The 17,174-nt window shown below is 39.5% G+C and overlaps 3 protein-coding genes and 1 pseudogene across 3 annotated transcripts; 2 read left to right on the top strand and 2 right to left on the bottom strand.

The window, feature by feature from the left end:
* The first annotated feature begins 841 nt into the window (after positions 1 to 841).
* Positions 842 to 2,152, top strand: LOC130167080 (GTPase IMAP family member 9-like; annotated as a pseudogene).
* A 3,038-nt stretch (positions 2,153 to 5,190) lies between these two features.
* On the bottom strand, positions 5,191 to 8,212 carry LOC130163267 (GTPase IMAP family member 7-like). Its single transcript, XM_056367304.1, has 3 exons — positions 7,877 to 8,212; positions 7,618 to 7,689; positions 5,191 to 6,301 (listed from the first exon to the last, which is right to left on the bottom strand). The coding sequence occupies exons 1-3, from the start codon at positions 7,884 to 7,886 to the stop codon at positions 5,370 to 5,372; spliced, it is 1,014 nt and encodes a 337-aa protein (XP_056223279.1). The 5' UTR covers positions 7,887 to 8,212; the 3' UTR covers positions 5,191 to 5,369.
* Positions 8,213 to 8,628: 416 nt separating this feature from the next.
* Positions 8,629 to 11,334, bottom strand: LOC130163273 (GTPase IMAP family member 9-like). The gene is made up of 3 exons (XM_056367318.1): positions 11,216 to 11,334; positions 10,937 to 11,057; positions 8,629 to 9,674 (listed from the first exon to the last, which is right to left on the bottom strand). Exons 2-3 carry the CDS (start codon positions 11,028 to 11,030, stop codon positions 8,824 to 8,826), a joined length of 945 nt encoding a protein of 314 aa, XP_056223293.1. The 5' UTR covers positions 11,031 to 11,057; positions 11,216 to 11,334; the 3' UTR covers positions 8,629 to 8,823.
* Positions 11,335 to 15,225: 3,891 nt separating this feature from the next.
* On the top strand, positions 15,226 to 16,814 carry LOC130166939 (uncharacterized). Its single transcript, XM_056372803.1, has 2 exons — positions 15,226 to 15,777; positions 16,503 to 16,814. The coding sequence occupies exons 1-2, from the start codon at positions 15,261 to 15,263 to the stop codon at positions 16,778 to 16,780; spliced, it is 795 nt and encodes a 264-aa protein (XP_056228778.1). The 5' UTR covers positions 15,226 to 15,260; the 3' UTR covers positions 16,781 to 16,814.
* The last annotated feature ends 360 nt before the right edge of the window (positions 16,815 to 17,174 follow it).

The following is a 17,174-nucleotide window of genomic DNA, read 5'->3' as shown; positions in this document are numbered from 1 at the left end:
AATCACTGTTGTTTTTATAACTGCCAGCATGCCTTCATGATAGCTCATAGTTTCATTCGAGGAGAAGTAACATACTGTTCATTGTTCATTTACCCTGATAACCACAGTGGGAAATATTTGGCAACTAAAGACAATTATTCAAAGTGAGAGGCGCAGCTGCAACTGCTGCAATGTAGACTGATGAGTTAAACGTGTACAGATTTTTTATATAGGGTCCTTTCTCACTCTGACACAACCTCACCTGCAGCTGGACAGCAGCGTCGTGCAGTTGGTTTCATTTCATGAACAGATTGGGTTTCATGTTTGTGGTTTACTTCTTCTTCTTCTCCCGCCACATCTTCTCTGTCTGTTACTGACAAGCTCCTCCTGCACCTTTAAATAAAACCACCAAATCAATATAGCTTTTTTGGGTCAACAAGCTTGAACTGATCTCATGTATTTGTTACTAAGCACTATCAATGTTATAAGATACTAATATGTCATTGTTGTGTTTCCAACTTGTGTCTCATCGTTTGAGAGTGTGTGCTAAAGCTGAGATTAGAGTGTCACCTGCTTTAGCATTTGAGAAGTCTCCACTTAAGCCATTTTAATAATGGTTTGAAACCCATGTAAACAGCTTTCTAAAAGTTCTAGTCTCTAGTCTCACCTCGCACACACAAGTACAAGCGTACTGTGACCTGGAAGATAAAGAAAAGCACAAGAAGACTGTATGTTTCAAATTCAGGTTTGGCCTGTGTTTCCTGGTATTTTTTCTCTACATCAAGATGAATTCAACAGTAACTGAAGGTGAGTGTCTTCACTTTTGTGTTGGCCTTTTATGCCCCACAACCCAAGAATTCAAATGAACAGTTTCACTGTCTTTTTGTCCACAGACTTCAGCTCTCCAGCTGTCGGCGACCTGAGGATTGTCCTGCTGGGGAAGACTGGATCAGGAATGAGTGAAACACCATCCTGGGTCGAAAAGTCTGAGAATTCTCCCTTATCCGTGACAATTCACTGTAAAAAAGAAACAGGAAACAAAGAACTGTGAGCGTCATCGACACTCCCGGGGTCTTTGACACATCGATGTCAGAGCTCCAGTTGAAAAGTGAAATAGAGAACTGTATCATGCTGTCTCTCCCAGGACCCCATATATTCCTGCTAGTGATGAGACTGGATACACGGTTCACAGATGAGGAGAAGAAAGCTGTCAAATGGATCAAGGACAACTTTGGTGAGGAAGCCTCCAAGTATACGATGGTGCTTTTCACCCGGGGTGATGCACTCAGAGGAAAACCAGTTGAGGATTATATATCCAAAAGTCCTGAGCTGAAGGAGGTCATCAGTGACTGTCGAGCTGGGTACATTGTGTTTGACAACACACGCACAGAAGATAACACTCAGGTGGCTGATCTCTTAAAAAAAATAGACAAGGTAGTGCAATCAAATGGGAATCATTACACCAGAAGCATATATGAAGAGGTGCAGAAAAAGTGGAATGGGGAGGAAAAGTGGCGTGATGAACACTGTAGGTAATGTTCTGATGACAGCAACAGCAGCCGCTGCTGCAGTTGGTCTTGCCATAGTTGTGGAGGAAACAGCACTGGTGGGTAGAATAGGGTCAATTCTGGCAACAGGTGCAGTAACTTCTAAATTTCTCGGAAGGTGGATGAAACCTAAACCAAGGGACAGCTAAGTCATGCCTTAACCAAACTTTTGAGGTAATTTCATTTAATGGCCTTTTCATATTACTATTTGATATTCTTTTTTTTTTTTTTTTTTTTTATCAGGCTTCTTAATTTCATTCATGTAAATTCATATATTAGTCACAGCGTGTCTGCTTTTACTGATGAATTAATCAACATACAATGACAAGTCTGGGGCTTTACACTACATTACTTTGTACAAAATAAACTATTGTAATTTCTCTGTTTGACTTGTAAGAATGAAATTAATCAATGTGACAACAATATTAAAAAGTGTTGTTGGATGTTGTGCCAAACTCTTTATTACATGAAAATCCCAGTCAAGACAGAAAGAACACTCACACAAGCTGCCAGGGTTAAACTAGAAATTCAAGTTCAACCTTTATTCCCACCCTATCCTATTGTTAAATGGCAGATGGTATTTTATTGTCAAGAGCTTGCTTATTTGCACTGACTGTGTACTTGACTTTTGCACTTTGACGTTAACCTTGATGAATATACTCTTACTCTGGCCAGTATGCCATACTGTCTGTGATGTCCATAAGTGTTGGTGCTATATGTGTCCTTGTGTGTGTGTTTATGTATAGCCTCGGTGCATGTCAATTTCCCTATGAGGAACAATAAAGATACTTTGAACTATTTGTTTCCTTGTCCTCCCTTGTGTCTCTTCCTCTTCTGTCTGTATGTGTACGTGTGTGGGTGCGGCTTCTTACTCTTGGCTGCTGTCTCTGCTCCACACCTGCGTCTAACCTAACCTTTGCCAACCCTTTTTTTAATTAAAATACTCCACCATGTCTTTGTTTGCTTCTGGGTCCACTGGGTTTGGTCCACTGTTTAGGCAGTGGGTTAAATTAATGTACACAGATCCTCAAGCCACAGTTTTCATAAATGAGATAATATCATCTTTCTTCAAATTAAGCCGTGGTACCTGCCAGGGCTCTCCTCTGTCACCTTTTATATTCGCACTCTTCCATCGCTAAACATCGCTTAATATGAATATAACTGGAGTCGGGGGCTGGTGAGGTAGAGCACAAACTCTTCTTACATGCTGATGATTTGTGGCTGAAAACCCTGATGTTGTGGTTCCAGAAATCTGCTCAATCATTAACTCCTTTTCCAAAATATCAGGTTATACAACAAACTGTGCAAAATCAGAGGCTATGCTACTATCTATAGTTTGTGCTCCAGCTATAACAACCAACTGGCAGTTTAGGTGGATGCAGCAGGAGAAGAGGGTGGGCTCGCTCTATCCCGCATTGACAGGTGTCATTGGGCTTTTTCACAATCCCAATTTGCCAAAATGAATTTTCCTCAGGACAAGGTCCTTTCATAGATTAAAATCGAATAGGAATTGATATACCCTTCTTCCATGGAGGTGTTCCTGTCTCAACAAAGCAGACCAGTTCCATTTCAAACCCCGATACTGGCTTTCTCCCAGGAAACTTGGAGGATGGTACATCAAATAACAAGGTGCAACCTATAATCCACAACAAGAGCCTCCGTATGGTAAAAAAAAAAGAAAGAAAAATAACTGTTGATAGATAGGAAACCATTCTTTTGGGAAATCATCTCAAGCATACAGTTCCTTGGTGACCTCCTGGATGATGACATAAAGGATAATCTGTCTACCTCAGACTTTTGGAAATACTTGCAAATTAGGCATTGTGTCCTTTTTGATAAAACATTTAACCTCATCTGTATTACTGGAATCCAGGATCACTTTCTGAAAAGAAGACATAGGCGTACTGGGGCATCAAAATTTTATGAACAGATTAGAAGCTCTCATGGTTGACAGGGCTAAATATGAGTTGGGAAAAGGATATAGACCAAGGCATTTCAGATGACTGTTGGAAAAACCTTATAGCCACTTGGCAGACTTATTCACAGGAGGTGAAATCACAACTAATACGTAATACTTAATAGTCAGTAGAAGCTATTTGACCCCCTGCAAACTGGCAGAACTAAAACTAAGTGACAATAACACATGCTGGAGATGTGGAAAAGAAGTGGGCACTCTTGTAAAGTTGTTATTCTTCTGTGAAAAGGCAGAAACTATGTGGACAGAGAGCGTTTTTTCTGAATAAGGTTTCAAGAACACATTTGAACAAATCTCCCACTTTGTGTTTATTTGGGTTTTTACGGGTTTAATAATTTTATGTCACTGGAAATCCTCCTCTATGTCCAATTTTAATGAATGGATAGAGTCAATGAGTTAAATGGCCTCATATGAACGGGTGACATATAGGCTGTGTGGGAGAGCAGATCTCTTTAATGAGGTTTGGGGCACATTTCTTTCTCAGTTACAAAAGCAGTGATATGTTTGATGGACAGTTTATGTATATTTCACCTTTTGATGATATCTACTGTGGTCTATGGAGCTGATGGTATGAACACCTGTGGTATCTGGACCAACTGTATTTGAACACAGTGATGATGATTGGACCAAACATCTTTTCTATTGGACAAAGAAATAAGTGGCTTCCTTTCTTTTCTTTGAGATATGAAACCACAATGAGAGGAGGCGGCTTTTCTTGGGGTAAAATCATAATGTGCTGGATGTAAATCTGACATATTTTTACATAAGTAATGAAAACATGATGGAAATGGAAATCTCACTTGCCTATTAAGAATAATTTAATTTATTTATATATTTTCTTTTCTTTCCTATTGTGTATTACACAATTTTGAATGAAAACCTAATCTATGAGATGTGCTATTGTGCTATATCAAGATTCACATTGTCATTCTGAGTTTGTTGACCTGTTTTGTTTCCTTTTGTATCTTCCTTAAACACGGTAAAGGACACCAAACCCTGTCGGCCTACTCATGTCATTGTATGTTTGGGTTATATAGTCTGAAACAAACTTGGCAAACTAACCAGTGATTAGAGCGTTTTAATTGCTACACCCACATTTCACTTTACAGCCATTTCACATTACTGAATGTAAAAGGCTCAGTCTATATGTAGTTGAGACAGACTGGCCTACAGTTCACCATATTAAGGCCCGTGTCTTAATCGAGTTTGCTGTAGTTGGTATGTGCTGGCAGTGATGTAATGGCAGTGTAGTGAGGGGTCCCACTGTTTCCTCACTTAAATGTCATCAATCAGCGGACGCTTACCATTGTCTCTCTTTTCCTCTGTAGGGAAGTGAGCTCATAATGTTACTAATTATAAAGTGATGCAAACAGCACATCATAGTTTAAATAAGGAACAGTAATTCATCTGTATGAGTATTTTATTTTAGAAATAATCGCATAAGTTATGAAAATGAAAACTGTGCAAAAATGTATTTACAAACTTCATGAGATCAGCACAATATACTGTATCATTATGACTAACATAATGTATTCGGACTCAAACCTTTTCTCATAAACCAAAAAGTATCTGTAACTCATGATGTGGATTTTATAAGCCCCAAACATTAAATGAGTGAAAAGAACTATTGCGTTTCATACCATTTGTTTACTGTCAGCATTAAATTCACATAGTTCTATTATTGCAATGTTGTGTCAAAACTTTATTATTTTGGCAGCAGAATCCAGAAAACAACATCATCCAGTGATTAGTTCTACACAGTAAACAGTAATGTGTGTAATACTAATACAGTATCTGGAATACGTCTACTGTATATTCCAGTGTCACCTACTGCAGACGGATGAACTTGTCCTTGTTACTAGCCAAAGTTATACAGGAATAGATCTGTTACGTTTGCATCTTGTGCCCTTCCATATGCAGATGGCAGCTATACCGCCCAATATTCCCAGGACAAGCAGGGGAGCTCCTAGAGCCAGAGCCACTGTGTTGTTAGCTCCCACTGCTACAACCACGCCGGCAAACACCAACACAACAGCAGCAGCCGAAGCCACACGTATGTTCTTCTTTCTAACCTTTTTCTCCTTTTCTTTCTCTTTCTCCTTCTTCTCCCTCTCTTCGGCCCACATTTTCTTCTCCTCCTCTTTCTTCTCTTCCTCCTCTTGTTTCTTCCGCTCCTCCTCCTCTCTCAGCTTCCTCTGGGCTTTTTCATACATCTCATTAGTGTAGTGTTTCCCCCCGTTATCCTGCACCATTTCCTTGATCATGGTGATTAGCTCTGTGACCTGTACGCGGTCATCTGCGTCATTGTTGTTGAAGGCGTGGTATCTGCGCCCAAATGTAATTGAGAGTCGCCGTAGCTCCTTGCACTCCTTCAGAGCATTGTCAGCTTTAGCCTGATCTTTGCACGTAAACAGCATGATAGTGTACATGGAGGCATCGTCTCCAAAGTTATCCTGGATCCACTTCACAGCATTTCTTTCCTCCTCTGTGAACCTCACTCCAAGCCTGATCACCAGGAGGAAGGCGTGAGGGCCGGGCACCGACATCTTGACGCATTCCTCTATTCTTATTTTTAAGTCTTCCTCTGTGATACCTGTATCAAACAGACCTGGAGTGTCAATCACCTGGACTACAGTCCCGTCCACTTCTCCACTATCTGTCTCACAGTGTTTGGTCACAGATGCAGAGCTTGGGTCCTCCTTGAAGGCACCTCTCCCAAGGATGGTGTTTCCTGTTGCACTCTTCCCTGATCCAGTCTTCCCCACCAGGACTATCCTCAAGCCTCCAGACAAATCCAGAGCTGTAACAGCAGGAGCAAAATTTTAAATTTAAGTTAAGTTAAAGTGAATTCATTTATCTATTTATTTGTTTTTGCCATGTTTTCGCCACATATATAGCTACCACTTGGGTCACAAAGTTTTAGCTATCTCTTTAAGGGTAAGGTTTGAGGTTTAAGGTTTGACTACAAGGCTAACCGGCTTGGAATAATGCACAACACTCCTCAGTTGATTAATGGGTGTCTTTCCTGCTCTCCCCATTCTGCTGACTCTGTGAATGCAGCATTACTACCAATACGCATCATGTGGCCAACTGTGGTACTGCAACTTAATACGTCCACTCAGGGCCAGAAAACATTATAAAAGATACATCAGTAAAAATGTTTACAAGACACCTCAAACAGTAAACAAGTATTTTTTCTATTATGAACTTCTAAAATGTTTTTTTTTTTACATTTGTTAAGTGTCCTAAAGCTTAGAGGAGGTATTTTCATGTTTGTGATGTCATCACAAAATAAAGTCTATGTACCAAGGGGGACCCTGTGGGCCGGGCCAGTGGGGGAAACACTGATGCACATGTGCAATGGACTTATGCGCTGACCGAGCAATTTTCATTCAGATGAATGGGCACCATTTTGAAGTCTGGGATCTAATTCCAATCTGTCAATGATTATTAAGATATATTTTAAAAAGATCAGATTTGAAAGTGTTTCATACGTGATCTAATAAATTCATTGTGTCTGCTGGACCTCAAGAATACACACATTGTGTGTTGGTGAGATTTTCTCAGGGAGAGCCTGCAACCAATTACTATCTGAGAAAGAGCAGCTGGAACCAAAATCTGTTTATAAACCATTTACTGACATTTACAACTGCAGACTTTTATATTTATTGTAAAAATAAGTGTCTGAAAACTACACATTGTAAAAATAAGACTCTTATTTCTACTGTAAAAATAAAGTAAAGAGAAAACTACACTTCTCTAATTATAAAGTACAAAACCTACTAAACAATTATGTGACTAATAAGCCATTAGATATGCAGTTATAGATGTTATAATATAGGACTGTGTATTTCCCTCAGTCACTGCTGAGCCAAATAAGCCACATATTAAAGAGTAGCTACAAGACAGAGCTAGTAATACTAGAGAAGAATAAACCCCAAAGAGATTTTTCACAATCTGGCCAAGTTGTAATTGATCTAGAAGCAATAATAAACCATGTATAATAAACATTAATAAAGCCATTACCTCAACTTAAGAGGCCTTAATAGAAAGTTGTATACAGATATATCTGTCTAGTTACTGAGATTCTGTGAGAGAGACAATGAATGAGCATACCGTCAAAGTTATTGAGACCCCACCCATCAGACCGAGGTAGAGTTTTCTGCTTCTTTTCTCGCAGTGGTATTGCTGTGATATGAAATTATACCATTGAGACACAAAAGAAAATAGATTATTAGTCACTGACATCATTATCAAGGTCTACATTTTTTTCTGTTTCCTTCTTGTACTCTTTCCTGGATTTGTTACATCTTACAATAATCAAAGAATAAATTCTGTTTTATTTTTCAACATTAGGTTAGATAGATTGTCTTACCTTCAGCCATCACTTTGGATCTATCTTTTCCAGTTCCCAGGTGGCCAAATGCGCTGTTCCAGGCCAGAGTTGTGAACTTAGACAAGCTCTGCGGCTTGACTTTCACATTAGTTTTCTGGGAAACTTGTGGAACCTGGGCTATGCACAGGGGGCTTCCTATTTCCTTGTATTGTCTTTAGTTTACTTCTGAAATGTGCATCCCCACAGGGACTGTCCAAAGCTCTCAAAATATGCTGTACAGATCTGTGTACGCATGGCTGCTATGTTTTAGAAAGTGCGATCACAACATGAGAACAGCATTCAGGCTCCTTAACAGATAAACATAGGTAATCTTACTATAACCATCTAATGAACCCTGGTTGTTTAAAAGGGAGGAAACAAGAAAACCTCTAGTGTGCATCACATCCTTCCATTGTTGATGTCTCCTCCCATTCAAATCAAAGCATTTTGACATCCATTTGCCTCTATTTCAGTTCCATCCATTAAATATCTAAAATGTATCCAAAGGTTAGACCTTCTGACCTTACTAATACTGATTCAGTTGTATTTTTTTCTTTGTAAAACACAGATGTTTCTAATATGGTTGATATTTGGTGTCCTGATATTACTGTCAAAATGTGGCTTTTTGTGTTTAACACATGAGGATTACAGCTCAGAGTGTATTGGATAGTTATACATTTGTTCTTCTCAGCACATTCAATTTGAAATAAAATAATGGATAAAAATATGATCATAAATGAATTCCAAGAGAATTAAACTGAGCTTCAGACTTTATTGAAAAATGTTTTTAGCCCATACATACATATATAGAGAAAGTTATGTTTTACTCAAGATTTAGGTAACAGGCATCGTAGTAGAGGCTCCTGTGAACCAGAAATGACTTGTTTCAGGTTTAGCCATTATGTATTGCTTCTTACTTATTTTTATTTGTGTCACAGGCTAGATAATTAAGTAAACATACTCATAGTGCAATCAAAACCTTCAGTGAGTCCAAGTGCTGCACCAGCTGTCAAAAGAGCATATGAGGAAAAATACGCTCCTGCGCCAAAAAGTCCCAGGACAGCCAAACCTGCCATTTCACACCGACCAATCCTTTCTGCCTCCTTTCTGATCCTCTCTTCCTCTTCCCTTCTTATTCGCTCTTCCTCCTCCTCCCTCCTTTTCCTTTCCTCCTCAAGTTTCTTCTGGGCTTTCTGGTACATTTCATTGGTGTAGTGACTTCCTCCATTGAACTCCACCATTTTTTCTATCTTCTCTAAAAGTTTTCTGACCTGCATTCTGTTTGGTCTCTGGTCATTGATCAGTGAATGGTATCTTCCTCCACACTGGTTTATCAGTGTTTGTAGATGTTTGCTTTCTGCTACATAGTTCTCCACAGATTTATCCTCCAGCAAGTCAGCATGTGTAAACAGGACTATGATATATCTGTCTGCATCTGGGCCAAAATTATCCTGGATCCACTTCACAGATGCTTTCTCCTCTTCTGTGAATCTTGACTTCAGACTGATCACTAACAGAAAAGCATGGGGTCCAGGAACTGATTGATTAACACACGCCTCAATATCTGCTTTCACTTCTTCTTTTGTTTTCTTCGTGTCAAACAGCCCTGGGGAGTCGATGACAACAATGTTACCATCACCGTCTTTTACCTTCCCTGTTTGACAGTCTTGAGTCACAGACTCAGGAGACATTTCCTCCTTAAAGGCACTTTGCCCAAGGATGGTGTTTCCAGAAGAACTCTTTCCTGATCCAGTTTTTCCAACCAGAACGAGTCTCAGGTCTTCCAGATGTGTAGGATCTATCAACAATACAATGAAACACTGGTGTCAAAATTTACAACAGCCCATTTCAGGAAGTGTTTGTTTGTTTGTTATTGATAAAATTACACTTGACTGTTTTGATTTGAAAAATAATGAGTGTGTGGATGGATGCAGATGTAACTGTGTATTGTCATTCACTGCTTGGCATACTGAAGTCTCACTCTATAAATTCACAAGAGTTACAGAATTTTAACTTGGCTTAGCGAAGGCTAACAAAGGTTACTAACATTACTGAAAAGTTTTTAGTTTAGTTTGTTTGACCCAATGAGGAAAGATATATTAAATCACATACATCTATGGCCCAATAAACTTATTCCCATTGTGGTCTTTGATCAAGACACAACATGCACTTGAAATAAAGGTGATGCTACCTAAGTAGCATTAGCTAGCTAGCTAACTTTGTAAGTGTTAGCGTGCCAGCAAAAATGCCTTGGCTATTGTTGTGAGATAGAGAGCCGAAGTCATGACATCAAGTCCCACATAACGAAATGAAACTTCTGGGGCATCGAGTGGTGTAGTCGGTAGAGCAGGCGCCCCATGTGTAGAGGCTACAGTCCTCGCTGCAGTCGGCCCCAGTTCAAATCCCACATCGGACGGCCCTTTACTGCATGTCATTCCCCCTCTCTCTGCCTCCCCATCTCCTGTCTCTCTCCACTGTGCTATCATAAAGGCATAAAAAGCCCAAAAAATATACTTAAAAATTAAACTTCTGGATCCTTGGCCTAAGTCTGGCCCAAATACTTTCACATCTAGGCTTATTATTCTCCAGTGTTCGGGCTAGCCTCTGTTCCACGAGCTTCAGTAACTCAATGCAATCTCTCCTTCGGCTTTTCTTTCATCAGTCTTTATGGAAAAAAAATAAGAGTGCTCCTGGGTTTTACCTTCTCTATTCTGACACAATTACCTGCACTGGCTCGTGTAGTTTTATGACGATAGTTAGCTTCAGTCAGATATAGCTAACTGAAAGTGTCTAGGCACCAGTTTATTAAGTTAAACTATATAGGCTACCAAGCCATGAATAAGGACATACAATAAAGTAAAATGAGATTGTGAAAGTTAATAATAGAGGTAAACACAATCTTATTTATTTATTTATTTTATCAGCTGATCATAGATGAAATCAGTTATATTTTCTACATTTCTGATAACAATTTCCTATATACTGTCATATAATGGCTCCATATATTTTATTCTTGTCTCATGACAAACATGCAACATTGATTCCTTTTATATCACATACCTTTGTGTTTATCTTGGCAGTGAAGGCCTTGATCACATAATGTGACCAGCACAAGCAGGATGCAATCCAGGATCCAAGCTCTTCCTCGCATCATCTTTTTAACTGGAATCTCTGTCAAAACCTTCACACAAAAAAAAAAAATTACCAAAATCTATCAAAGCAGGTAACAGTGAAAATACAAGGCTCAAAGAGGAAATTGTATATAAATGGTGATATAATCAAGCAATGTAGACAAAGCTTTCTCCCCATTCTTCTTACATTTAAATATGTTTGACCTACCTTCAGCTGTGTCTCTTCAGCTGTATGTGTTGGCAGGTGGAGAGCTTCTTGAATAGCACAACAAGCACATGGTCACATGTAACACTGAACCTTACTGTCGCTTTTGTGGAAAAGGAAACTTAAACCAACAACAAACCTCCCCCTGGCAGGTTAAAAGAAAGAGGGAGCCATCCTCTGGTGACAGGAGGAATGGCATGAATCTCAGTGTGTGTGTTTGTGTGTGTTTGTGTGTGTGTGTGTGTGTGTGTGTGTGTGTGTGTGTGTGTGTGTGTGTGTGTGTGTGACTAGACAAACCAAGCTGTAGCTCACTGCTGTGTCATCAACATCACAGTCTAGTAGCGGCACCTAGTGCTCGCTGTATGAAAACTACATTTCTGGGAGAAGTACAGCCTTACTCTTTTAAGATTTTTTTTTTTTGTATCTCAGTTCATGCATGTCTTCTCAGATTACTTCAGCATCAAACTGTTCCCATTTTTTTAATATATATATATATATATATTATATATATATATATATATATATAAAGATAAAGGCAACACATCTGAAGACTGTAGCTTCATGAATTTTGAACTAAAACTTTGTTGAATCAGAACTGACAGATTGAATCCTGTAAAAAAATTCTCCCTCTAGTAATTTAATGAAAGTACAGTGGAAGCAAACAAGACTGTGATGAAAAAGGGAGTAACTTTTGGGAATTTTAGAGGAGAGGAGCATTGTACATTAAGTATCTTTGTAAATATGTTTGGGGAAAATGGTCTTAAGATTGTGCTGATCCTATATAGTATTACACACAGTTATGATATAAAAATATACAGTTTTAGACAGCTATAACAATAGACAGTTTTACTCACCAAACTGGAGGAGAACAGTGTAGTTTTGGGGTTGGAAACTCAAAGAAAAGTGTTACAAATCTCTGAATAACGTGGACACTTATGGATTACAGTGACATAGTTATAGGGGACAGTTATTAGGTAAGTGTGCCTCAACAGAAAATCTGGTGTCCATATGACAAGAGCTGCTATATCGATGCCCGGTTGTTACTCCCTCGTTCCCCATAGTCATGTTTTCTTCCACCACAAGGAATCAGTAAATGTTTCATTAGCACCTGGTTTATACAACAAAATTACAAACAAAAATGTGGGATGCATTATAAAGCGTTACCAACAAAACCGAGATGGATCTATACTTCTGAAAATTTGCTCCGAGCATTCATCCATTTTTGTGACTTAAAGTTAATTGAATTTAAAATTTTCAACAACACAAAACCATATAATAATAAAACCAATAACACAATCCACAGACAGAAGAAAGAAAAAAAAATGAAATAAAAGAGGTAAAAAATTAACTAATGCTAAAGGATATTTAGAAATAAATGATAATAACAACATAAACATTAAACAAATGTAAATCAAAATAAAACTATTAACATGAAATGTTAGATCAATTTTAAAAGTGTCCATATAAATGTATAAATATATAAACAAGGGCTGTGCACACTAAAGACAAAGTGTCTGTGATACCCTCATGGACACTGGTCCCAAAGGTCTGTACCTTCAAGCATGACCACAGTGTATGGAGTAAGTCCCCCACCTTTAAGTCCTTGAAGTGTAGCTATTGACTCATATTGCACTTTGAAATATGCACTGAGTGTCTTACTGTTTTTATTGTGTTTTTTTTATTTTAAGAATGTGGTTATTGTGACCTCATACTGTATTTTGTGCTGTCTAGTGTCCTCTCATTGTCTTTCGATATACTGGGTTCCTGTATTTTCTTTATTCTGTCATTTTTCGTGGTGTGTCTGTTTGTTAAATGTGGGACTACAATTAGCATTTCGCTAAATCTGCAACCATCTTTTAATTTCTTGTAAACGATCAATGTCATTTCATATTGTCCATTTGTTAAATTTAGAGTTTCATCTCCAATAGTCTGGTGTTTCCTTCAAACTCAGTCTGAATAACCTGCGAGGGTACCAGTAAAATCAGTGGAAGATTTTGAATCGTATTAACCTTATTACGATATTTCTAGAAACGTTGCAACATTTTTTGCTGAATGTGGAAAACAAAGCTTCTGCAGACCGCTGCAACTGTAACTGCTCTCCATCTCCACCAGCTACTTTTACACACAGACCCACATACAAATGGAGAATAAATGAGAGTGGAGGCCACTGTGTGAGGGTGTTGCAATCAGTACCAAATATGATTAATATGGGCAATATGACAGTATTTATATTATGAATAAATATATATTATTAATTGTAATAGATTTTGCATACTGATTAGAGTGTGGTAAATATTCCTTTAATGCCTGGGTGCTTTAGGTTCCTGTGGGTAATGCTGTAGATCAATTGTTGCATTGGCAGACGCACACAAGTGCAGCTGCTGCTCAAACTTTCACACAACTGACTGTGATTGGCTAATTTAACTGATTAACTCAGGGGATTTTTTTTTTTTTTTTTTACTGTTGTCCATGTTGTTCTTCTAGCAGGATGAAATCACACTCAATCAGCTTCTGTTAGGGCCGAACACGTGACCTTTGTACAGAGCAATGTGTGTCACTAGTGGAACGCTGCAGGAGAATAGAACAGCAGAACTAGAACCCGCTGCTGTTCTGCCGCCTGTGACATCACAATGGAACGAGTGCAGATCTACAGGTGCGCACAGTCCTGGCCTCATTCCCACATCCCAACCATTGGAGAGGTAAGCCCATTATTCAGCTGGGACCAAATGTTTCTGTTTTAACTTGAATTTATCTGTTTAATAGAACTTTATCATGCTGAAGAATAAGTATGTTTACTTTCCCTGTGTTTATCAGTTAAGTTAATTACTTTTTTCATTAGTTACATCGCAAACATTTGCTTTAATTGTGGCCCCAGTTGCATTTGTTCAAACTGGACTGAATTTAGTCCGTTTTTTTTTTTTTTTGCACAAGAGCAAAATTCACATCAACTGAACGGTTTCTAGTGCTTTCACTTGTGACACTGTGCAGTTTCTCTTACATAACATAAAATAAAACACAGAGATTATTTAATGTTTATTTGACTAAGTATGATTCCTTCATTCTTTTTCTAATTTTAATGTTTTGTTTTTCCTGCATATTGTTTGCTGATGACAAAAAATATCATGTCATGTTGCTGAAAAATCTTGAACAAATTGTGAAATTATTAACACCAATAGTGGTTTTATTATTATCATAATTATAATCATGAGTATTATTAGTATTATTACTGTAACATTTGGCAGCAGTGCAAGTTTTTTTTAGGTGACATCTTTTGCAGCAGCTTTTACATGTTTGTTTATCATGTACAGAGTCATGTCAAGTATTGATGGGAGAAATGCTTCTCAGTTCACTTTGGTTGAGTAAGAGTTTAGTTAAAGAACCTGATGAGCATGTTTGTGTTGTGTGTGTTTGTGTCTGCAGTTTTTCGTCGTCGGTTAGTGAGAGTATTACAATGTCCTGTTCTATACAACCATCGTTTTCGAGACCCTGGTCTCTTGGAGATTTGTGCTCCTCCTTAAAAAGAAGGAAGTGCAACCGAAGAGCTGCAAGATCTGGGTATCTGGCAGATGATGCCAATACCGCGCCTGATTCCACCTGGCAGGATCCCGGCCCTTCGGCTTCCCAACGTAAGACTGAACAAAGGGGTGAGAGCCCTTTGTTTCTGTCCGATCTTTACACCTGTGAGGATGACGACGGCCCTTCATCCTGTCCGAACATCGACAAAGGTCCCACCAGACCAAGGGCCGAGGTAACATCTGGCAAATATGATCGGCCTGTTGTTGCCTGGGAGATGAGAGAGGAGAGGGAGGAGAGAGAGAAGGAGGAGAGAAAGATGCAAAAGAAGGAGGATAAAGAGAGACAGAAGGAAGAGAAGGAGGAGAGAAAGAGAAAGGAGAAGGAGAGACAGAAGGAAGAGAAGGAGGAGAGAAAGAGAAAGGAGAAAGAGGAGAAAGAGAGACAGAAGGAAGAGAAGGAGGAGAAGGAGAGACAGAAGGAAGAGAAGGAGGAAAGAGAGAGACAGGAGAAGGAGGGGAAGGAGAGACAGAAGATGTTGAAGAAGGAAAGAAAGAGACAAGAGAAGGAGGAGAGGAAGGAAATGGAGAGTGAGAGAAAGGAGAGAAAGGAGAGAGCAAAGCAGGCAAAGAAGGAGAGAAGGCATCGCAAGAAGGAGAGGAAAGAAATGGAGAAGATGGGATTAAGGGAGAGGAAAAGGCAAAAGAAAGAGGAGAAAGAGAGACAGAAGAAGGAAATAAAAAGTATGGGGAAGGAGGAGAGGGAGCAAATGAAGAAGGAGGAAAAGGAGAGAAAGGAGATAGAAAAGCAGGCAAAGAAGGAGAGAGAACGTCTCCATAAGGAGAAGAGAGAAATCTGGGAGAGGCAACAGAAAGAGCAACAGAAGAGGGAGGAGGAGAGAGAAAGTGGAGAAAGACAAGAGCAGGAGGAGGAGACTCCAAAGATGAGCTGGCTCTCCAGACTGTACATGTGGTTGATCAACAGCCAGAGAACCCAAGTCGTCCGAGCCATCAACCGGACGTACGAGACGGAGTGGTTCATCTCGCTCAACAGTAAGAAACTCAACACACGCACAGAAGCATGCACCGCCTCCTATTGGCTACACACACAGTCACTTTAAAGTCTTATAACTCATGTTTGACATTAAGCCAATTAATAAGCAAGTTAATTAATGTTAATTACATGACTAACAAAAAACACTCTAGTGGCTAGTTACTCTTCTGAAGATTAAACTTTACATTAAAATACATACAGTGTGATAAGTTTCTAAAGTGAACTGTTAAAAAACAAATGTTTCCCCGTGTCATGTTGAAGATGTTGGAGTTTTCCCTCCAAATTGCTGAGATGGTTTCGTTTCCATATTGTGTAAGGATCAGAGAGGTTTTTTAATACTAATTACAATCACCAGAGGTAAATGCTAATGTTAGGCTGTAAACTGATTAAACCATGGTCACATGACTTCAGCGTCACCACTAAACTTCAACTTGTAGTTTGATTCAGCTCTTCTGACCTCTTCTACAAAAGCCTTTCCTAATAGTTTGTTTAAACACAACAAGTCTGTAAAGGTGGACTGGAGAGTACATCGGTTTTCATGTTCGACTCTGTAGTCTCATTTAGACACTTCTTACAACCAGCCTTTTTAAAGAAACGTAAAAGCTTAAAGAAATGAGGACTGGGGTATTTACTGATGTGCTTTATGTAGTAAAATAAAATGTGAAAATGTTTTGAGCTTCACCACCTTTATTAAAACCCATGACTCTAACCTCTCTTATGTTAGTATCAGGTCACACAGTGCAGCAGCTGGTGCACAGGACGATTCGGCAGCAGTCCATAAGGATTCGCCTGCTTAGGATCTTGAGGGCATTAGACCAGGACGAGGCAATGGTGGAAGAGAGAGAGCAAAAGAGGAGGGCGAGACAGATAAAAACCCGCGGAGAGGTAAATAGAAAAAGAAAGACCAAGTCTGTTTACTCACGGGCAAAAAAAGCGTTCAGGTCACAAAATCGTGTCCACGTGCCTGAGCAAAGGGAGGCAAAGATCTACAAGCTGCACTAAACGGGGGTTGGCGTCATGCAGCATGTGGACTGACAATGCAGGAGCTCCTCAACAGTTTTCCCAGTGTTGGAGAGCTCAGTCCGGACAGTGCGATCGGCTGTGTCACATGTTCTCCAGTCCCCAGGTTTCATGCAGCTGTGCAGATCAGGATCCTCTGCTGACAGGCTCTCCAGGTGTTGTGGTGTGGAAGCACATGGAAGCATGTGAGGTTGGAGTGATCCTCTGTGGTACCATGAGGGACTGGAGGGTTAACTGTCAGGTGTGACAGTGAATCAGCTGAAAAGGGAGGAAGGGGGGGGGGGGGGGGGGTCAGCAGGAGGAACAAGGGGAGGATGAGGAAAGAGAAAATCGAGAGAGGTCTCCTCCTCCTCCCTCAATCCACTCTTTCCTTCCT

The sequence above is a fragment of the Seriola aureovittata genome, chromosome 3 (assembly GCF_021018895.1).
Source record: "Seriola aureovittata isolate HTS-2021-v1 ecotype China chromosome 3, ASM2101889v1, whole genome shotgun sequence".
Lineage (NCBI taxonomy): Eukaryota > Metazoa > Chordata > Actinopteri > Carangiformes > Carangidae > Seriola > Seriola aureovittata.
This window is presented reverse-complemented; position numbering and strand designations above follow the sequence as displayed.